Source organism: Strix aluco, chromosome 22, assembly GCF_031877795.1.
Source record: "Strix aluco isolate bStrAlu1 chromosome 22, bStrAlu1.hap1, whole genome shotgun sequence".
In the NCBI taxonomy this organism is placed as follows: Eukaryota; Metazoa; Chordata; class Aves; order Strigiformes; family Strigidae; genus Strix; species Strix aluco.
Genome location: NC_133952.1, coordinates 6,155,789 through 6,174,593, shown reverse-complemented (window position 1 = coordinate 6,174,593; position 18,805 = coordinate 6,155,789). Strand labels below are relative to the sequence as shown.

Here is an 18,805-nt window from a genome sequence, read left to right as displayed (position 1 = left end):
CTGCTTTGTGTCCTTAACAATCCTGCAAAGCTACTACAGGCTAGGAAAACAAGACCTTGGGGCAGTTCCCAGTGGGATTTCAAGATCCCTGCCACGCTGTGAGCATCTCTTTCAAACAAGTAAGGAAGAAAAGCCTCTCCCAGATTCTTCAGACCCTCTCATTACAGCTGTCTGAGACTGGGCTCATATATCTAGGGTAATTACAGGGCATCAATCACAGAAGCAAGTAATGGGAAGGTTGGGGGTCAGACACGCCTGTCTTGCCTCAGCAAAGCTTTTGGTGTTCAGCTGTTCCCAGCAGGTTTCTTCATCCCTAGCCCATTCAGCACAGAAAGGAACCAGCAGGAACCAGTCAAGAGGTTGGCCACCCACTGAAAGGCTTAATGAAGAGCTGATGGACCTAGACAGGGGGAGGAGGTGGGAGCCATGTGGGAATCCCCCCCCAGGGGAAGAGCCAAATCTAAAAATAAAGACCTGTGTTCACACCTACCCAGGACAGTCCAGACTTTGGAATCAACAGGATGTAGGTTTGTACAGGCAGGCTCCTGCTCATCTCTTTAAGACTGATGTATTTGCTTACTCCCCTGCATGACACTAAACTCCTGTCCAGGAAAAAACATTGAGAAAAGGGAAAGCCTGTAAGGTGGGGTTTTGACCTTTAATCAGAATTCCAGCAAAATCAGGGTCCGGAGGAGAAGGGAACGCAACCTCACAGCAAAAGGGAATAACCTCCAATTTGTGCCTCTAGGGAGGTAGGATATCAGTCCTTTAAAGAGGAACTTTCACTAGGTACCACCTCTTCCTGGTTGTCCTTTGGCTACTGCGCTTCTGGCCTGCAGCACTGCTTTTATCATGAGCAGAGCATTCGCTTTCTTGATTGTGCAGGACCAGCTCTTTGTTGTGACAGCCAGCTGTATCCTCCACGTGTCCTGAAATGAGCAGCAGCTGCAGGCAGGCCCCCACCATTCAGCAGCATCCTTTGTCCTTGAGCTGGAATGCTGTTAGCTGGCGCCACCTTCCAAAGGCCTTAAATAGTAAAGTGGACAAATCAAATACTCAGGTTACCCTTGAGGGGTTGCAGCCACCCTCACAGTACCCGTAAACACAGCTTTTCCTCTAGCAATGGCTATGCCCACTGCCTCACCATTCGCTCAGAGCCCTTCCCCGTCTCCCCGATGTTCCTGTAGCCAGTAAGTGAAGTGCAGAGTACAAATCAATGTGAGAAGAGGAAGACCAGTGCCCACTCTGCCCTGTGATTTCAGCCCTTACTCTCATCTTGTTAAAGGAGGACCTAATCCTGCATGGATCTTTGGGAGGCAGTAGAGGAGTGAACTGGCTATTTGAGCTCTAAGCCTTTGCTGCTCACTCAAATTTATAGCAATTTTGTCTGCCCCTGGGTGCAAGTCAGCACGGTCCTCCTGCACCGATGTGGAGCCTGTTTCTTCCCTGAGTGGGCTCTTGAGAGGCAGGGGATTAGTGGATTAACATCTCTGGTAACAGTGGGGAAGGGGGCACACGTCAGGGAAATTGACTGCTGACACAAAGCTTTGAAAAACACACAAAGATGAACCCATATAAATCTGGAAGCTATTTCCCTTTGTTATAAGCAAGTCCCATTCCTTGATGTATTCAACTTCTCCCTAAGCATGTGCTTTGTGCAGGGAGATACAGAGAACACCAGTTGTTCCTTTGGGGTGCTTTTTGGTCCACTGAGGTCCACCGAATTAAAGCAGTCATAAAAGCTTACCTGAGATAGCAGGCTCCTGGCTTCCTCCTCCAAAAAATTCTGCACCACACAGCTTTGCAAATGTCGTTGTCTCCACACCCTCCAGGCCTTTTCTATCAGCCGCTGCTGGTCCTGCCAGGAAAAGAGGCAGTGCACACATTAACTGGGCTCTGGCAGGCAAACTACCTCACTTCCCTCTAGTCCCACCTTGCTTCCAGTTGCTTTCCCAGGTCCCTCTTGAACAACTTTGCGTTGATAACAAACACAGCTGACTACTAACAAATTTATTCCTGCAAATACCGTGGCTAATTAAGTCACAGCAGCCTGGGGAAAGGACAGTGCCCCACCAGTGCTCTGGCACAGCTCCTCAGTGACTATGGATGCACTCGCTATACGTGTGTCATCTTGTCTCGTGGGCAGGTCAGAGCACATCTCACACAGCTAATGCCCAGGAAGCCAGACAGAACCTGGGTCTGTTCCATAGACAGCTGGGGCTGAGCGGAAGGGGAAGCCAAATGACAGCCCTTGGTAGGTTGTGGACACCAGAGGGATGTATCAGGAACACAGATGTGATACTCGCTGTGAACTTTTTGCACAGGTTACAGACAATCTATACAAATCATCCTGTCTCAGCATTCCATCTGTAAGATGGGGCAAAGCACAATTAAGTATCTGGATATGCCAGTCTGCCATGCTGGTATTTCAAAGAGAAGGATGGAAAAAGTAGCCACAGCAGCACACCAGGATTTCTGGTGCACTCTGGTACTTGTTAAATCCCCACGTCTCATCTCCCAGGATGTCTGTGAGGCTGCAAGCAGAGCAGGCTTGCCCAGTAACCCCATCACTGCCACCCTGGTGACACTCACCAACACCTGAGCCAGGATCACCACCCTGCTGGCTTCTTTCCACTGATGCCATCCCCTTGCCAGACAGCGCAGTCTCCTGTCACGCTGGCACCAGCGAAGTATCACCATGTGATGCCACCACCTCAGATACTTCCTCCTGTAGGTAACAGGGGAAGATAAGCTTTATCAGTCCAGCAGCTCTACAAGAGACTCCTTCCCTGATGGCAGCAACAACAGGAAGCCCAGAGCCCTCCACTCTACTTACCCAAGCCCCTTCTCGTCCTGTTCCTCCAAGTCCACCTCTGCTTTGTTGTCCTGGACCCTTGCATGTGCAGGACAGGGTCCTACCACACCAGGTCTCTCTACCAGGTAAGGGAGCATCAGCCTTTCAGACCTGTTTTGGTTTCTGTAGATCACCAGCCAGCGGTGAATGGCACTGGGAAAAAGCCCAAGAGGGACAGCTGGTGCTGAACCCTTTTCTCTGCCTCTTCTACCTTCTAGGAAAGAAAAGAGGAATCACACAGGAGCTAACCTCAGAGCTAGAGAGGGAGAGATCAGAACTGTCATAAGCCCTTAGTCCTTTGGCTCCTGAACACAGAAGCAACCCACAGTCTGAGTTTGATTGCCATGAGCACTTACTCCACAGAAGAATCCCAGGCATCCAGCAAACACCGGATGGCAAACACCACTCCCCTTCCCTCCTCACTCACACTCCCCACATGGCCCCATGAAAAAAAAAAGAGAGAACTGGGCATCTTCTTACTCATGGACCAAGACAGAGACATCTTCCTGCTCTTCCTAGCACCTATCAGGGTACTGCACTGCCGTAAGCACTGGGAAAAGGCAGCTGCTTTTGTCCAGTAGTTGCAGGCCTGCAAACAGAAATAACACAGCTGCAGCCAAGACTAAACACAATACACACAGACAGCACACACACAAACTAGCCTTAGAGATACATTTATGTTCATATCCCTGCAGGTAGTTTGATGTGCTAGACCCCAGGCTGGAAACTGCACAGATGAGATCCCAGCAGGACTGACTCAGCCCTTCCAAATCAATCGACCTCTTTGTGATTTGCTAGCTGTGAGCCTTTTGAAAAAAGCTGCAACTCTGACAGCTCTCTCTGCTCTGCAGGGACAGTGATTATCCCATCTCATCTTTGAGCAGAGAGGAAGGAGCGCTCTTGTCTCTCTGGTCAAAATGTCCCCATTCCTTATTGCTGTGCTCCAGATGGTTGCCACAATCAGTGCCAGATTATGGTGATGAAGTTGTGAGCACAGTCTGTAAAGAATTTCAAGGCAGGGACTAAGCAGTCACCATGAGTCAAACCAGGTTTTTATACAAGCCTTGATCATCGTGACTCAGTGTCTAGTGACTCACTGAGGTCTTCACAACAGAACAGGCAGTTAAGAATAACTGTTTCATAAGGACATTCATTTTTTCTTACCTGTTTTACAGTAGCCACAGATCCTAGGTGCAGGGCTTGCTGTCCTCTTGAGGCCAATCGCCAGCGGTGACAGGCTTTACCCGGAGAGGGTTCCTGCCACCTGTGGTTTCTCTCTCCTAGCACCTGCTGTTCAGCTCTCAAGAATTTCACTCTCCACTCAGTAAAGCTCACAACTAGGAGGTGGTGCTCTCTGACCCTTTTAAAACAAGAGAGTGCTTTGTGCTGCCTCAGTCTACAAGCTGTGACCTGGGCCCAGGTGACCAGGCACCTGAAAAACAATACAAGCACAGAAAAGTGGCAGATGCCTAAAGTCACCTTTCTGTGTCAGCACCAAACAGGCTATAGACCAAATTCTGCCTTCTCACCCCACCCTGCAGTGTTCACACATAAGTGGTCAAAGCAAGCTAAAAGAACATTCAACAAGAAAAAAGCCTGTTCCTATTATTCCTTCTGCAATCAACATTTATGTATCCTTCTCCATGTTACTTATTTTTCCAGTGCCTTGTCCTTGGGAGGTGTAAATTCAGCCTCCTCACTACATTTTCTTTCTACTAAAAACTTCTCATTGTACTTCAGATTCCCATCACTGTTACATTGCAACTCCTCAAAGCCCAGCAGTATGTCTGCTTCCTCCTGATCATTTTAGAATTTCCTCCTCTTCAAAGGCCTCTGCAAACTGAATGCAATGTTATACCGTGTTTTTCCTTTGCCTACAAAACACTTTTCCTAGGCTGCCCTGCCACTACACATAGTGAAAGAGGAATGAAATTAGTCAGCCTTCAATCTTTCTCTGTGCCAGCACCTGACCTTTAGGATGATGCTTGAGGAAGGCTTTTTCTTTATGGTATAAGAATAAAACTGCTAAAATCTCCATCAGCATGAAACTCAACAGACTCCTTAAGTCTGCTTGCTGCAGAACCAAGCTGGATTTAAGACAGCAGCTTGTTGTCAAGATTCAGATTTTAATTTTTTTCTTGGCTGTCACAAACTATGTATGTACAACTAGATGTACATCTAGAATCTTTAGGGAGACAATTTTATTCCAAAAAAATCAATGTCTACAGGAGTTACTATTAACAGCACTGTAAATCTGCACCCACAATAATCTATATCTTGCAGGCTGATGCTCAGGAGGCCAGTCTTCCTCTGCAACCCCAGAAGCCAATCTGCTTTTAACTTCTGGCTTATCCTTTTGGTTTCTTGTTCCACTTGGACTTTCATTATGCAAATCACCCCACTGCACCATAGGGCAGAGGTGTAAATATCCTCTGCCTGGCAGGCTTCTCTGAAGATCAAGAGAATCTATTGCAGGTTATCCTAGCATGAAAAATGCCCCCCTCAGAAGAGACAGGGCTCAGCCTGTACCATATCCAGGTGAGAAATTAGAAGCGCTCTCTCATCAAAGGAGAACTCAGAAGGAAGATTAATGGTGGAGACACACTCTACAGGAAGGAGCAACATTAAGGACTTCTCTCAAACACACTTCTCACTAGGGTGCCACCACACAGATTGATTTGCAGAAGAAAATGCAATTGGGTGGGGTGAGTGCAGAGTCTAAGCGTCACAGCCACTAAGGTTTTACTGGGTTTTTAGTTACTCTTTCCTCTGCAGATCTTTGTCTCCTCTCAGCCTGAGCCTGCAATTCAAAAGGAAATCTGCTAGGGCCAAACCTGCACTTGCCTTAAATGAATCCTTGGCATAAATAATCTTATTCATTCTTACCCTCCTGAATTATCTCAAAGAGAATGACCTGAACAATTCCTGGTTCACTGCAGCTGGACACTTCACTGGATTTCAGGCAGACAGTAGCCTCACACAACATAAACCACAAACAAAACAGATTTCAATGAGAAAGTTTCTGAACAGCTAAGAGAGAAGTTGTTAATGACTGGCAGCAGACACCTTACTCTTCAGATCAAATTCTTGTGTTTTCAGGATCTGCACCATGACATAAGACTCCAAGATACACTAAAGCTTCACCTATATTGTAACTAACACCGAGATGAATTGAGTATCATGGTTTTCCCTTCACAGGCTTTACTGAATATTGCTTTTCTGCAGGAATATATTGGACTAAATTTTTCACATTAGTTTAAATTAAAATCAACATGCTGTATCCAGAATCAAGAAGATTCAGGTTTGTAAACATCAGATCTCTGTAAGACCTCTGCCCAGTACTCCTTTCAGCAATTAGTAATTCCAGTGGAAATGAGGCTTTCACTTTTTTAAACTACACAAATTTGTTTGTATCTCCCTTGCTTAGTTTACAAATACCACACTGCGTAACTAAGACTGAACAGAAGTTCTGGAAAGAAAAGAAGTTTTGAGTGAGAAGAACGAGATGGCAAGTGTGAGGCTATGGGTAACAGACCCCTTAATGTAGGAGCACCCCCAGGGAAGCGCTCCTACAGAAGCTCCATTCACACACAAGTTAGCTGTACTTTCAAACCCAAGCTCTGGTCTAAATACACTAGATTCTCTGCTACATAAATTGCTCTTCACTCAAAGCTTCCCTCGGAAATGCTTTCGGGGCAGGAAACAAACCTGCGCAGGAGAAGACGATCCCAGAATAAAGCAGCATCTTTCTGCTTCCTTGTGTGGCAATACCATGTCTGCAGGATCAACCTCTTCTTCTCCTGGCAGCTGTGCTGAGCCCATCGCTGCTGCAGCTCTCTCACAGCACGCTTCCCTGGGGGAGAACAGAAGACCCTGCTGAGCTGAGCCGAGCCCATCGATTTTTTTTTTTCCCATCGCAGAGTTCAAACAAGAGCAAAGAATACAGGTGCTGCAAGTACCAAATGGAACCAGACTTTCTAAGATTTCCTGTCTTCTCTTTAAGCAGCTGAAGAGACTTTTCAATTTATCTTGTAGTTTTTTTGTCCGCAAGGCAGACAGACCTCCTTTCACACCGCCCCCCCCCCCCCGCCCTGCCCTTCCCCAAGCAAGGGATTGCAGCCCACTTCGACTCATCTGCAAGGCAGTTTTCCATCAAAATTGGGAGTGTTCCTTCCCTGGCACAGTGTAAGTACTTAACACTTAAAGCATGTGGAATCCCCTGAGGGACAGGATCAGGACTGTTAGGCAGCTCCAAAAGATACACCCTGCTCCCACTGAAGCAAAGCCTGACTGTTGGGCCTGAGAAGATATGTTCAAGCTTGGAATACCGCACCTGAACTCCATTTAACTCCCCAGCTGCTAAAATACACTGCCTGAACACTCCTTTGGTAGTGCAGGTAAAGCGAGATCCACCCCTTTTCCAACCAGCTGCCAAAGGAGCATCTGCCCCAGCACAAAGTACTACAGAACAGCAGGGCACGTACCCTGCTCGTAACCACAAGGCAGCGACACAGGCACTTACTGACCCCTGGGATCGTTTGTGCCAATTCCAGAGAAGCAGTGCACAGTTACAACCTGAAGTGGGACTTTCCCCATCCCAACCATTCCCACAGCATTCCCCTCCTACAAACACAAGTGCTGCTGTAGGATGGGGAACTCACGTTGCCAGTAGGAATGCCAACGCCACAGAGCATCAGCAGTCATCTGGTGAATGTGACGCCTGAACCTCCGGTCAGCTTCCACTTTCTGGGCCAGTCTCTTCTTCCATAGGCTGAAAGCCATGTGGCAGCAATGAACTTGATGTTTTAGGGCTGCTGCTGCTGCTTTTCGGTTCTTATTTTCCACAACCCAGTGGTGCCAGCTGAGAAAGGCTCTGAGAAAGACAAAGGTCATTGCATCAACTGTAGGAACAACTCAGTTTCACACCCTTGTAACTGAAACTTTAACAATAAACATAACATGAGGGAGTTTAGGAAATACATCTGATCTGTTAACATCCCCTCCCCATTAAATGTCAGGGGAAACGATGGACAGGGCAAGTTCTTGGGCCTGTTGTGCTCTTCAACTTCCAAATGAGTAGAGAACAAGGCCAAGTCAGCAGATAGGAAGTTACCAGGGCTTGCTATCAGCAGTGCTGGGCTTGCTCTAATTTGTGAGGCATACCACCAAACCAGAAATGATTGTGTTATATTTAACACAGGGAAAAGCAGGAAAAAAACCTAAATAATAGGCTGCAAAACTCCCACTGAGGACAGAAAAAACATAGCTAGAGGAAGAAATTTTTTCTTAAAGGCAAGTGTAGAGCTCCCAAAACAGACAGCTTTAGGAAACTTCTGGAAAGCATAATACCTACCGAGACAGCTGAACGAGCCTGTAGCACTGCTGGGCCTTTACAAGTTGCTGAGTCCGAGCTGACCAGACAATGAAGTACCTCTGCAGGCAGCACTTCTTTGCTTGGTGCCAGCAGCTCTTCACTTCCTTGTCAGAACTGCAGTTCTGTAATCAGGAAAAGCAAAAAGGGGCCGTGAACTGCTGCAACAGTTACTCCATGCAGCTCAGCCCTTTCTCCTTGCCGCTGTGACTTCTATGATTGCCCAGCTCTCTGTTGCTAACCCCCACACACCACATGAACACGCAGACATGAGGGTCTAACACATCCCTTTTAAATCCTTGACACGTGGCCAATTTCCAACTCAGCTGGCAAATGGTAGGGAAGAGTTACCCTGAGAAATGCCTCAATCTCCCAAACCTTCTGTCAGAGAGAAGAGAGAACAAAGAGAACAGCAGTGAGACCTTCCATATGCTGATACTGAAACCCAAAGGCTCTTTGCTAAATTGGGCTATGCAGAAAACACTTGTACATTTATATGCATCACACCACTTTTCAGGCTTACCTCTTCCCATGTAGAGTAACTGGTAAGAGGCAGGACATTATTGTCTGGAATCTGCAGTGCCAAAGACTGGAACTGACCTCCCACAAACCAATTTCTTCTGTAAGACAAAAGTGTAAGGGGAAAGGAAAAAAAAAAAGATGATAAAGTATTTGGAAGGATGATGTGAAGTGACATGAGGGACTAACCAGAAGGAAGGAATTCAGCCAAACCAAACAAGGGGCCACTGCTACCAGCACCCCAAGGAACCAGTCTCCAACTCACCCAGATCCAGTACTCTGTGGAGGAAAGGAGGCCTGTAAGCACAGCTCCCCACCCAGCTCAGCTGGCAGCTCTGCACGCTGGCCTTGTTGCAGGAAAGAACTGTAATACGGTATGTGTGCGACATCCTCAGCAGTCAGAACGGGGGAGAAGCTCTGCTGGCTGCTGCCACTAAAACTGTATTCCTGCAGGTATGGAGGGAAGAACACGCTGTGAGGTAAGTGTCCTCGCAGTGGAACCACTCGGCTAACAGTTCCAACCATGCCATTTCCTCCTCTTTTTGGCAAGGATTCAGGGAAATCCAGGATGCATCCAAGGAAACTGCAGGCTAGAAAGTACAGCTCTGGAGTGCAAAGATGTAAGTGATGGGGAAGTTATTTCTATACTGAATAGTTATACAGTTATTTCTATACCAAGAAGAGGGGAAACAGGCATATGCACTTTCTCAGTGATGAGGCTCTTTGTATCTCATCCCTTCCACCTTGCAGCCACAGACAGGAACAACTGCACAGGAGATCCTCACTAGCTCAGCACCTCCCCAGATCACTAAATGATGAACCAGGAAGGGCACAGAGAGAAGTGACTTTATGATTTCTGATTACATTTCAACTCCAGGACCCCACAGGCTCAAGTGCTCTTCAGGCCTAAATACTAAGCACAGTTTGCTGATGACAATATCATGTTGAAGCAGAAATTCTTCCCCCAGAAATCCCATCAATTTAATACATCAGAGCAGTGTGGATGTATCAAGACCTCCTCACCTTTTCCAGTGAGCTTTGAGAGGCTAGAGTAGCTGGAGCACTGCTGTCAAAGCCAGAAGATGTTGACAGGTCCTCAGAAAACAGCATGGCAAGAGGTTCTTCACAGACAGTCCTGTGCGAGTGTTTGGGACTTTGTTCAATTGTTTTCAGTGTGAGACACTTTTGGTTCCATAATTTCAGAGCTTTTCTGAGTCTACATTGCTCCAAAGTCTGAGAGAAAAAACTGAAACAGAAGATATTGAGACAGCAAAGTGACTGAAAAGGCGTATCAGAGGGGGACACTAGTAGAGACATGATGGGTGATAGATGGTAAAAGGGGTCCTCTTCCAGGAGGACCAGAAAGTCAAGTGAACACTACTAATGAGGGCAGGGCTCCAGGAACTGGCTCATCTTCACTCACTCAGCTCTGTGATGCTCGCACAGCCTTGCTTTCCACAGCAGATATACTCTCTGGAGCTTCACCTTTTGGCAGAAGTCATCAAGAGGGTAGCCCATTTTCTCCGGAAACCGTCTCTCTATAGTCCACAATGGCTGATCTTCGTGCCTCTTTGTTGCAGTCTTGTCAGCTACTGAGTTTATAACTGGTCCTTAACCAGTTACAGAGAGTGACAGAGACAACATTTGTCAAAAGGCAAATGAAAAGAGTTTTCTAAGAAACTCAGCCCAGCCCAGCCCTCAAACTGCTTCTTTTCAGCGAGGTTTAAGACCTTCTGCTAGGTTTATGAAACAGAACAACAAATCTCCCTGTAGCTTCACTGATACATCCAGAACAACTAGTCCTCTGCCCACTCTGTTTTTTTAATACCGTGCATCATCTGAGCCGCTCTGCTATCAGGCTGTATTCAGCTGTTTTTCACCACACAAGAGGAGGAAAAAGGAGCCTAAGCACCTCCAAATCTTAGATTCTGCACAGACCCCAAGCTGCTCACCATAATGTTGCCTCCATCGTAGGAGGAAGAAGTTCATCATTGCCTGCTTATCATCTTCTCTGACCTGCAGCATCTCAACCCACTGCTGGAAGTATTTCCTCAGTGATACTATTCTGAGATGGGCCAGGTTGTGCCTGTAAAGTGCCTTCTGCTCAACAGTCTCTTTCCATGCACTGAAGCACCTGAGAATACCAAAGGAAAATAAAACCACATGGAAAACCACATGTACAAGCTTGTGTTGCCTCCTGAAACTGGGTTTAGTTCAGGAAAGACAGACAGAAGCTGTTGTCTTCTGAACTTCTATTCATTTATTTCATTAAAAAGCAACTGTCATGCTTAGAGCACAACAGCACAGTGGGTGCTCTCAGGTTTGGTCTTTCAGGACATCAAAGGTCAGGACCAAAAAGCTTTGGCAGTGCACAGGAGGCAAGTCGTAACATCTCTGGCCACAGCAGTTCCTTTTCATGTTTCTATCCCTACTTTATTAACTCCTAAAACAAAAGAATAGATGGCTTTAAGATGGAGCAACACATCACTGTCTGGGTTGGCTTTGGCATTCCTTGGACTTCCACAGTGAACAGACTTCACATGAAAAAAACAGACCTCATCAACTTACCGGGAGACCAAGTTTCTTTGGATCCGAGTTGTCAGTGCTAAAATCTGTTCCATTTCCAAGCATCGGGAACGCCACAGCCAGAAAATTTTTCGTAGCTGCTTCTTTTCCAGCAGAGCGCGGGCTTCCAAAAGCCTGGCTTCCTCTTTGCTCAGTAGCTCCTTCTGCAGGCGCCACAGTCTGAAAGCTGCTGCGTTGCAGGGCAGGAAGAGACCGACAGAAAAAAAAATAACTTAGAAGAACTTCAAACAACTTGGTGTCACACAGCAAATATGCCCTGGCTGAACTCCAGATGTCTGAGAAAGGGCACTTATGGGAGACAGCTCACATTGCTGAAGCAAGAGCATCTGCTGCAGCTGAATTAATACAAGGAACGTGTATGACACGGCAAGTGGGCCACCCTCCACCATCACAGACACTGGCCCAGCTATTTGCAGGATCAGGTTCTGAAAGAGCCTGGTCAAAGCAACAACTAGACACAAACCAAGAAACACGGTGAAACAGTAATTGCCTCCAAGCTGCTCCAAGGCTACGGAATGTGTGCTTACCAGCTAGCTGTCTCATATCTCTGATTGCTTGAGCTCTCCAGCAGAACTCCTCTTCTCTCTGCCTACGATGAAGATGTGTCCACAGTCCTCTCTCCACCCTGAAAGTCACAAGCAGGCTTTAACATCCATCTGTCCAAAGAGGCACTCAGAGAGCAGAATCCATAGCCTTCTTTCTCCCTAGGTAGCTCTCTCTTTTTGTCTGGACTTGTTCTTCTGCCTTCAGAATCAGAAGGCACAACAAAAGGTTTTTCTTTTGACACCTCTACTGTCCTGCTAGAGACTGTAGTATTGCCTCACTCCAATCTCATTTATGCCTGTATCACATATGCAGGTGACAGCTGACCTCAAGAAATAGTACAGGAGTATTTCTGTCAGACACTCAAATCAGACTGAAAACACTAATGCACAGAAGCTCTGGAATAGGACTGTTTAACTCTTAAAACTAAGTTACTAATTCTCACAGTGCTTATATGCAGGAATACATCCAAGGACCTGGAAACAAGTTTGCCACCATTTGAGAAGAATTTCTCCCTGTGCTTGTAAACTTCCACTTGTCCAAGATAACTGAAAGAGAATGATCTCAACTTACCTACGAGCCTGCTCCGCTTCCTTTGAGTATCCTACTGTAAGCTGGTGCTGAGCTGAAGTTGTCATAGTTGCTAATCTTCCTACTCGAAGAAACCCCACTGATGAACTTTGGGTATGGGGATATGGCTCAGGCTGCGGAGCTTGCTTCTTGCTGCATTTTGCTACAGCTTCCTTCCACTGAAGGAGAAACCACATGATTAGAACAAACTGCAGGCAGAGTTATCAGCATCAGGGTTCACACCACTCAATTTCATACAGGGCACCCCCTTTCTCCTCCCTATCCAAACAGGATTTCTGCCTTCTCTGACTGCACAACAGAAAACTCATGGAACTGTTTCTACTGTCCCCAGCCCGTCCTCACCCTGCGGAAGCTGACAGCTAGCAGAGCCGAGGCATGTCTTTGCTGGGCTACCTCCAGCTGCATCCTCCTTTGGTGCACAGCCCACTGCAAAGCACCAAGGCCCTTCCGAAGCAGTTGCTGTCTGTAAAGCTGCCTGGCTGCAGCCCTTTTCCAGAGAATGTGTCTCCTCCAGGCTTGGAAACACCTAGTTAGCATTTGTCTGTCATGTAAGGGCTGGAAACTTAAAAAGAGAAAAAACAAAAATGAGCTCCAGTTAACAGAAAGTTAAACACAGCCAGGAGGTGGCAATCAGAGTTCAGTCATCAAGCTGAAAAGAGGTATTTCAAATCATTTTCTCTAAAGAGTGAAAAACCTGCAGCCTCACACCAAATTAAGGTATCACTGTTGTTAACTTGATAGCAATCTCACACACATTTTATCCACAGGTCACAAATTTGAATCCCATCTCATGGGTAAGCCCAGTTCTTGATCTTCCCTAACTGTGCAGTGAGCATGCCAGAATTTGCTGCCCTGGAAAGTAGCACACATGGTACCAATGCTTTTTCATTGCTAGCGACAACCAATGTTGGATTTAGACGCTAGAGTTTAAAAGATACAGAAATTAATTTTTTTTAGAGCATTCTCCATTCTAGATGGCAACTGTTTGGAAAGAAAGAGATGCAGCCCCTGAGCCAACTATGGCAGAATAATGTAGATTAAGTCCTAAAACCAAACATTCCCCAGGAACATGCTTCCTTAGCCACTTTCCTGCAGTTTTCCTCCCCTGTTAACTACCAGCACACCCACACATGGACACAGAGTCTTTTTACCTTTGCTCATTCACCTTTAATGACCAGAAGCTGTTCCCCAACACCTGCAAACAGACAAAAGACAGTAACTCACATGATTATTCACACTACTCTGTTGAAGAATTTGTCTGTGCCCAGCATGGCAAGTAATTTTGGATGGAGACCAGAACAGTGCTGCCTCAGGGTAGTGTATTAGGTCAGATGCCTTTGACACTACCCCCACCATTGCTCTGTGCATACTCTTACATACTTCAGATATGGAAAATCAGAACAAAACTGAAATCTCAGGGCCCTGCAACTACACACAGAATGAAAACCAGTTTAATGCTTTCTTTCTGCATGTAGATGCAGAGAATAAAAACAGGTGTTTACATTCCCAAGAACAACTAAGTTAACAAGCTGGTCTTTAGGAAGAAGCATGTGAGACAGAAGGATGCATATGTTGGGATGGAGCAGGACCACAAGAGAAGAGATTCTGGACATTTGGTGCCAGAAAAAACTATAGGACAAGCATCCCCATCACTGTTGTACCTCAACTCTGCACCTCTAGCAAGAAGCGAAAACAAGCGCATGCAGTATCTGTGAACAGGGATACTACAGTGAGCACACCCTCACCTCTCTGGACACAGTTTCCTGTGTCTGGCTCCTTTCTTCACAGCACTGTTGTTCTTTGGCACTCCTCTCCACAGAAGGTTCTTCAGACTGGTCGAAATCGGCGTCAGCTTCCCAATTCCTCCAGCTGCTTTGGTAGGAGTGTTTGTTTCTCCTTCCTTCTCTGCTCACGTTCATACAATCTATGTCAGAAGATTCACCAAAGCCTTCTTCAAGTGCCACTCTTCTGGCTGCTTGTGATCTAGAGTCACATACCTTTTCTGACTCTTTGCTGGACTTAACACGAGGTTCAGAGTTGTTGATTTCTACAGATTTAATGCTAAGCTGCTGGACTGGTCTAAACTCTTTATCTCCAGGAGGAGAAGCAACTCTCATGCACACTTCCCTTGGAGTCCCATACATGGCTACACCAACGTTCACCTGAGCCCTCCTCAAATCTGTCTCCAGTGACACCTGCAGAGCCTCTGGATACGGACTGGCTGGCAGGTCTCTCTTCCAAGATACAGCACATGGGGATGCCCCACCAGATATCTCTTCTCCTTTACGAACCTTTTCAGGGGAATGACTTCTTGTGTGAACATAAAGACTACCAGTTTCCAGAGTTGGCTTTGCCTGGGACTGGCATCTGAAATAGGGGGAGCAACTGTAGGAGGAATCTGCTTCTGTATCCACTAGCCTGCCAGAGCCCACCCCAGAAAAGAGGGTTTCTGGCTGGATGTCACCTGAAATTTTGGTTCTCCATGTGTTCACGTCAATGTACCTGTATCTGTGAGAGACAGAGAGAGGTTCTGCACGACTGAAGTCCTTTGTCACTGCACCAAGGCTCCAGTCTTTAGCAAACGGGACACCCCATTTCAATCTTGCCTGAGTGGCACTGGTCTTTACTCCAGCTAGCTGTTCTCCTGTGCTCAGGATACTAGGAGGTGAGTCATCAGGAGCAAAGCACAAACTGCCACTGACTGGAGAAGACTTGGGCTCCTGACGGAGGGAGCCCCACATCCCCATCAAAGCAGTTTCCTGCTTAAGCCTCTGGATTGAACTGTACAAACCAGCAGAAATCTGTGAGGATTGCAAAAGAGACCGAAGGGACTCCAAACCAGATGGATTGAGATCCCCCAAGGCCAGGGCTGAACTGTGAGGAGCATTCACACTTTCACTTGAACTCCTTGAAGAGGGACACGCCACTAATTCATCCGTAAGAGGGGAATCTACTGCACGAGATGGCAAATGTGCATTGACCAGCGAAGGGTTCACAGGATCCATACAAGAAGCAGCAGGAGGCTGATGCTGTTGTTTTTCCACTGAAGAGTCACTATTCTTGTTCGTACTTTCTAAACAGCAATGGCGAGCAGTGTGTATGGAGCAGCTACCAACTGCCCTTGACTTCTGATGGTGGTGTTGAGGAATGTCAATACCCTCATTCCTTCTCCCTTCTAAACTATAAACCTCAAGGCGTGAGTGTCTCTGAGGGAGATTCGCAGCAGGGAGCACTGACAAAGCAAGATGGGGAATCCTATGAGCCACACCCTTAGAGCTCTGCTGCTGCAGCCTAGAGCAGAGATTATTCTGCTGCAGGAAGCAGGAACTGGAGAACTGACTGGTGGTGTCATGGAATGGCTGAGAAGGGCAGGAGAGATTAGTCTGTCTCAGACTGGGATCTCTCTTCCCAGCTGACAGAGGTGCAGGACACAGCCGGCCTTGTTCTGCTGTCTGGCTGGGAGTTACACTGAGTGCTGCAGCCTCAAGCCAGTTATGAGAAATGTCTACTCAACTTCTAGTGCCCAAATACCGCTCAACATTGACGTTCTTCTGAATGTTTCTTTGCTCTGAAGAAAAATAAGAAGAAATAAACACAGGAGCATGCATATTTCTCATCACGTCTTGCCTAGTTTGCCAGAGGCTTTGAGTACTTTCCTTATGAATTTCTTGTCTCCAATCCACCAGCCTCAGTCCTGAAAGTATTACAGACACTACACTCTTCCTGTTTCTCAGCAGACAATCATGTCTGGTAGAGCAGGAATGACTGAAGGGGACAGACTCTGTTCTCAACAGAAAATCCGGAAAACAAAGACTTCTAGCATTATGCATTCACCTGCAGCCTCAGAAAGAACTTGTTGCTAGCAAGGCTGAATTATCCTGCTGCCGAGACAAGGTAGTCTGTAGCTGCTTTTCCAGAACGCTTTACATCTAACCAGATCTACGTGACACCAAACAAGAACAGGTCTAAAAAAATGTTTTTACAGAAGTCAGTGCAACATGGTTTCAGCTGGAGTACAATGCTTACCCCTCTTCATTGATTGGAAATCCAGCTCAGATCTCCTCCACACTTGTATTTTCTCCAGGGCTGATAGGAAAGGTAGTGACTTGACTTAAGGTACTGTTTAACTGCTGAACAAGTGAAAATTTGTTCACATATGCTACAGCCCTGCAAACGTTCAAGGCTATAGAGGCAAATTTCCTCTTGTCCACGTGTAAACATGAAACCATGTTTATACATCCAGAGAATCTACATTGTCCCCTAACCTGGAAGGGTTACAGCACAGATGGGAGACCTCATTTGCAGTCTAGCCACTAAATCAGATGGTTATACATGTAACACTCATGCTGAGCACAGATGCGTAAGTTGCTGCTAACAGGTAAGTGCAATTTGAGGGGACTGTGATTTCATTCCCTCAAATTTTAAAATCAAGTTGTCAGTCACTCTGTCATTCTAACCACCATTCTTTTCCACCCCCCTTTTAAAAAATGAAAATGGTATTGTGAAAAGACACACACACCTTTAAAAAAAAAAAAAACCTAGTCAATCTGAAAAAAAGAGATAGCACAGCATAAGAAATCAATGCCCATTGTCTTTTTCAAACATACTCAAATACCAGAAAGCCTCCTGTGAAATTGCACTCTGCTTCCAAACTATGTTTATCTCATTCTCTTCTAAGAAAGCTTCTCAGCCTCAGTCATCCCTGTTTGCAAACAGCCCACTTGTCCTTCTCACATGCAAACCCTTTCAGTAATCACCATAAACTGGGGAGTAAACTCAAGTACTAAAGCAACAGGAGACAATCATGCAGTGTTGCAATTATCCTTGGGAACTGCAGTTACTGCCTTTCATCCATCACCAAGTGTATCATGAATGGAAAGATCCCATTATTTTTTCCAGACAAGACAAAGTTGGCAGCTACAGAGTGAACAGACAAAGCATGGCTGCCTTCTTTAGGGCGCCTATCACCACATGAAGTATAACCACAAAATGCAGCGGACTGGTGTTCTGTAGAAGCACTCCTTACATCCCAGGAATACTCAGCCAACTAGCAATGTATCACAAAAGGGTGTTATAAAGGATTTGAAATGTGAAAAGGTATGAAGCCATCATGTTTATCAGTGCTGCATTGCTCCATGAACACCTGGTACCCGGCACTGGCCTATTTTATGCTCAAGAACCTAGACATAATCTATCTTCTTGATAACTCGTGATTTTTTTTAGTTCTCCATTTCAGTTCTTTCTAGCAGGTACAAGGTTCTCAACACACTATGGTGTTCTTCACCTCACTCATTCCTAATTTCAGTCTCACTGAGATCACGAAGAGATAGAGTCCTTTAAAAATCATGTTTGTCTGCCTTCCCAAAATTGCCATTCAGGACTTTAATGTAACCACTTTAAGCAGTAGTTACTCTTACTCAAAAGGCAACAAGATTTTATGAAGTGCTTTTTTAAAACTTCTTCTAAGGCTAAAAGAGATACTCAAGGCAAGCCGCAGATTTTGCGAACTGCAAAATCCATGACCAATGGATTTCATACTAGCTTTTATGTTTCCAACTAAAACACTTAATGCACGCTTACTATGTACACTTTGCAGCAATACACTAATGCAGTAAAACCTGAAACAAATCCAATCAAGCAAACAAAAATTAAGCTGATCAATGTACTTCTGTTGTTATAAGCAAAAGTAGGTAAATAGCATGGTTCATGAAAAGTAAATCAAGCTCTTTCAAGTGAATGCCATTTTAGCATTATGGTAACAATGACAGACCCGTAATAAACACGTAAGCACTGCACAGACAACACTAATTTTCCCATCCCTGCAGACCAAGGCTGATCCACTTCACGCTGTAGGTTGGGAACGGCGACTGGTCCAAGATCACGCCTCATGTGCCGTAGAAACAAGGCTTTCCCCCCACTCCTCAAGTCTTACAAACTGAATCATGGCTGCCATCGCACGAGCCTCTCGTCCCCACTTTGGCATCAACAGGCAGGCACAAGTGTTCTTCCCTCAACCAGAGAGAGGGCAGTTCCTGCTCCGGCAGCTCCCTTCGCCTGCTGCCAGCCAAGGACCAGCCGGAGTCCCGGGATGGGGTGGTGGGAGCAGGAGGGCCATCACCCCCAGCCCGGGGGAGCCATTTCAGGCCCTGCTCTCAACTGGAGGCCCCAGGCCCCCACTCAGCGTCCCCTCGTAGACACTTACTCACTCTGAGAGCCACCGCCGGACGTGCCACTGGGCCTCGCCAGAACCCCAGGGACGGGGCACACGCCTCTCCGTGCCTGCGCCTCCGAGCGTAGGGGCAAACCTGCAGCTTTGTCCCCCATTTCACGCCCAAACCCCG

The 18,805-nt window shown here is 46.5% G+C and overlaps 1 protein-coding gene across 1 annotated transcript in view; it reads right to left on the bottom strand.

The window, feature by feature from the left end:
* The window catches only part of C22H1orf167 (chromosome 22 C1orf167 homolog), a 20,632-nt gene extending 1,827 nt beyond the window's left edge, over window positions 1-18,805 (bottom strand). The window contains exons 1-22 of the mRNA XM_074848130.1: window positions 18,671-18,805; window positions 14,210-16,032; window positions 13,616-13,659; window positions 12,807-13,026; window positions 12,447-12,622; window positions 11,858-11,955; window positions 11,313-11,499; window positions 10,697-10,878; window positions 10,168-10,354; window positions 9,768-9,990; window positions 9,010-9,191; window positions 8,749-8,845; window positions 8,208-8,350; window positions 7,516-7,727; window positions 6,563-6,707; window positions 4,019-4,286; window positions 3,335-3,443; window positions 2,837-3,068; window positions 2,593-2,728; window positions 1,748-1,858; window positions 730-1,026; window positions 491-602 (exon numbers count right to left, since the gene is read on the bottom strand). Coding sequence (XP_074704231.1) covers window positions 967-1,026; window positions 1,748-1,858; window positions 2,593-2,728; window positions 2,837-3,068; window positions 3,335-3,443; window positions 4,019-4,286; window positions 6,563-6,707; window positions 7,516-7,727; window positions 8,208-8,350; window positions 8,749-8,845; window positions 9,010-9,191; window positions 9,768-9,990; window positions 10,168-10,354; window positions 10,697-10,878; window positions 11,313-11,499; window positions 11,858-11,955; window positions 12,447-12,622; window positions 12,807-13,026; window positions 13,616-13,659; window positions 14,210-15,469 — 4,272 coding nt within the window. The 5' untranslated portion in view covers window positions 15,470-16,032; window positions 18,671-18,805 and the 3' untranslated portion in view covers window positions 491-602; window positions 730-966. The remainder of the gene's footprint in view (window positions 1-490; window positions 603-729; window positions 1,027-1,747; window positions 1,859-2,592; window positions 2,729-2,836; window positions 3,069-3,334; window positions 3,444-4,018; window positions 4,287-6,562; window positions 6,708-7,515; window positions 7,728-8,207; window positions 8,351-8,748; window positions 8,846-9,009; window positions 9,192-9,767; window positions 9,991-10,167; window positions 10,355-10,696; window positions 10,879-11,312; window positions 11,500-11,857; window positions 11,956-12,446; window positions 12,623-12,806; window positions 13,027-13,615; window positions 13,660-14,209; window positions 16,033-18,670) is intronic.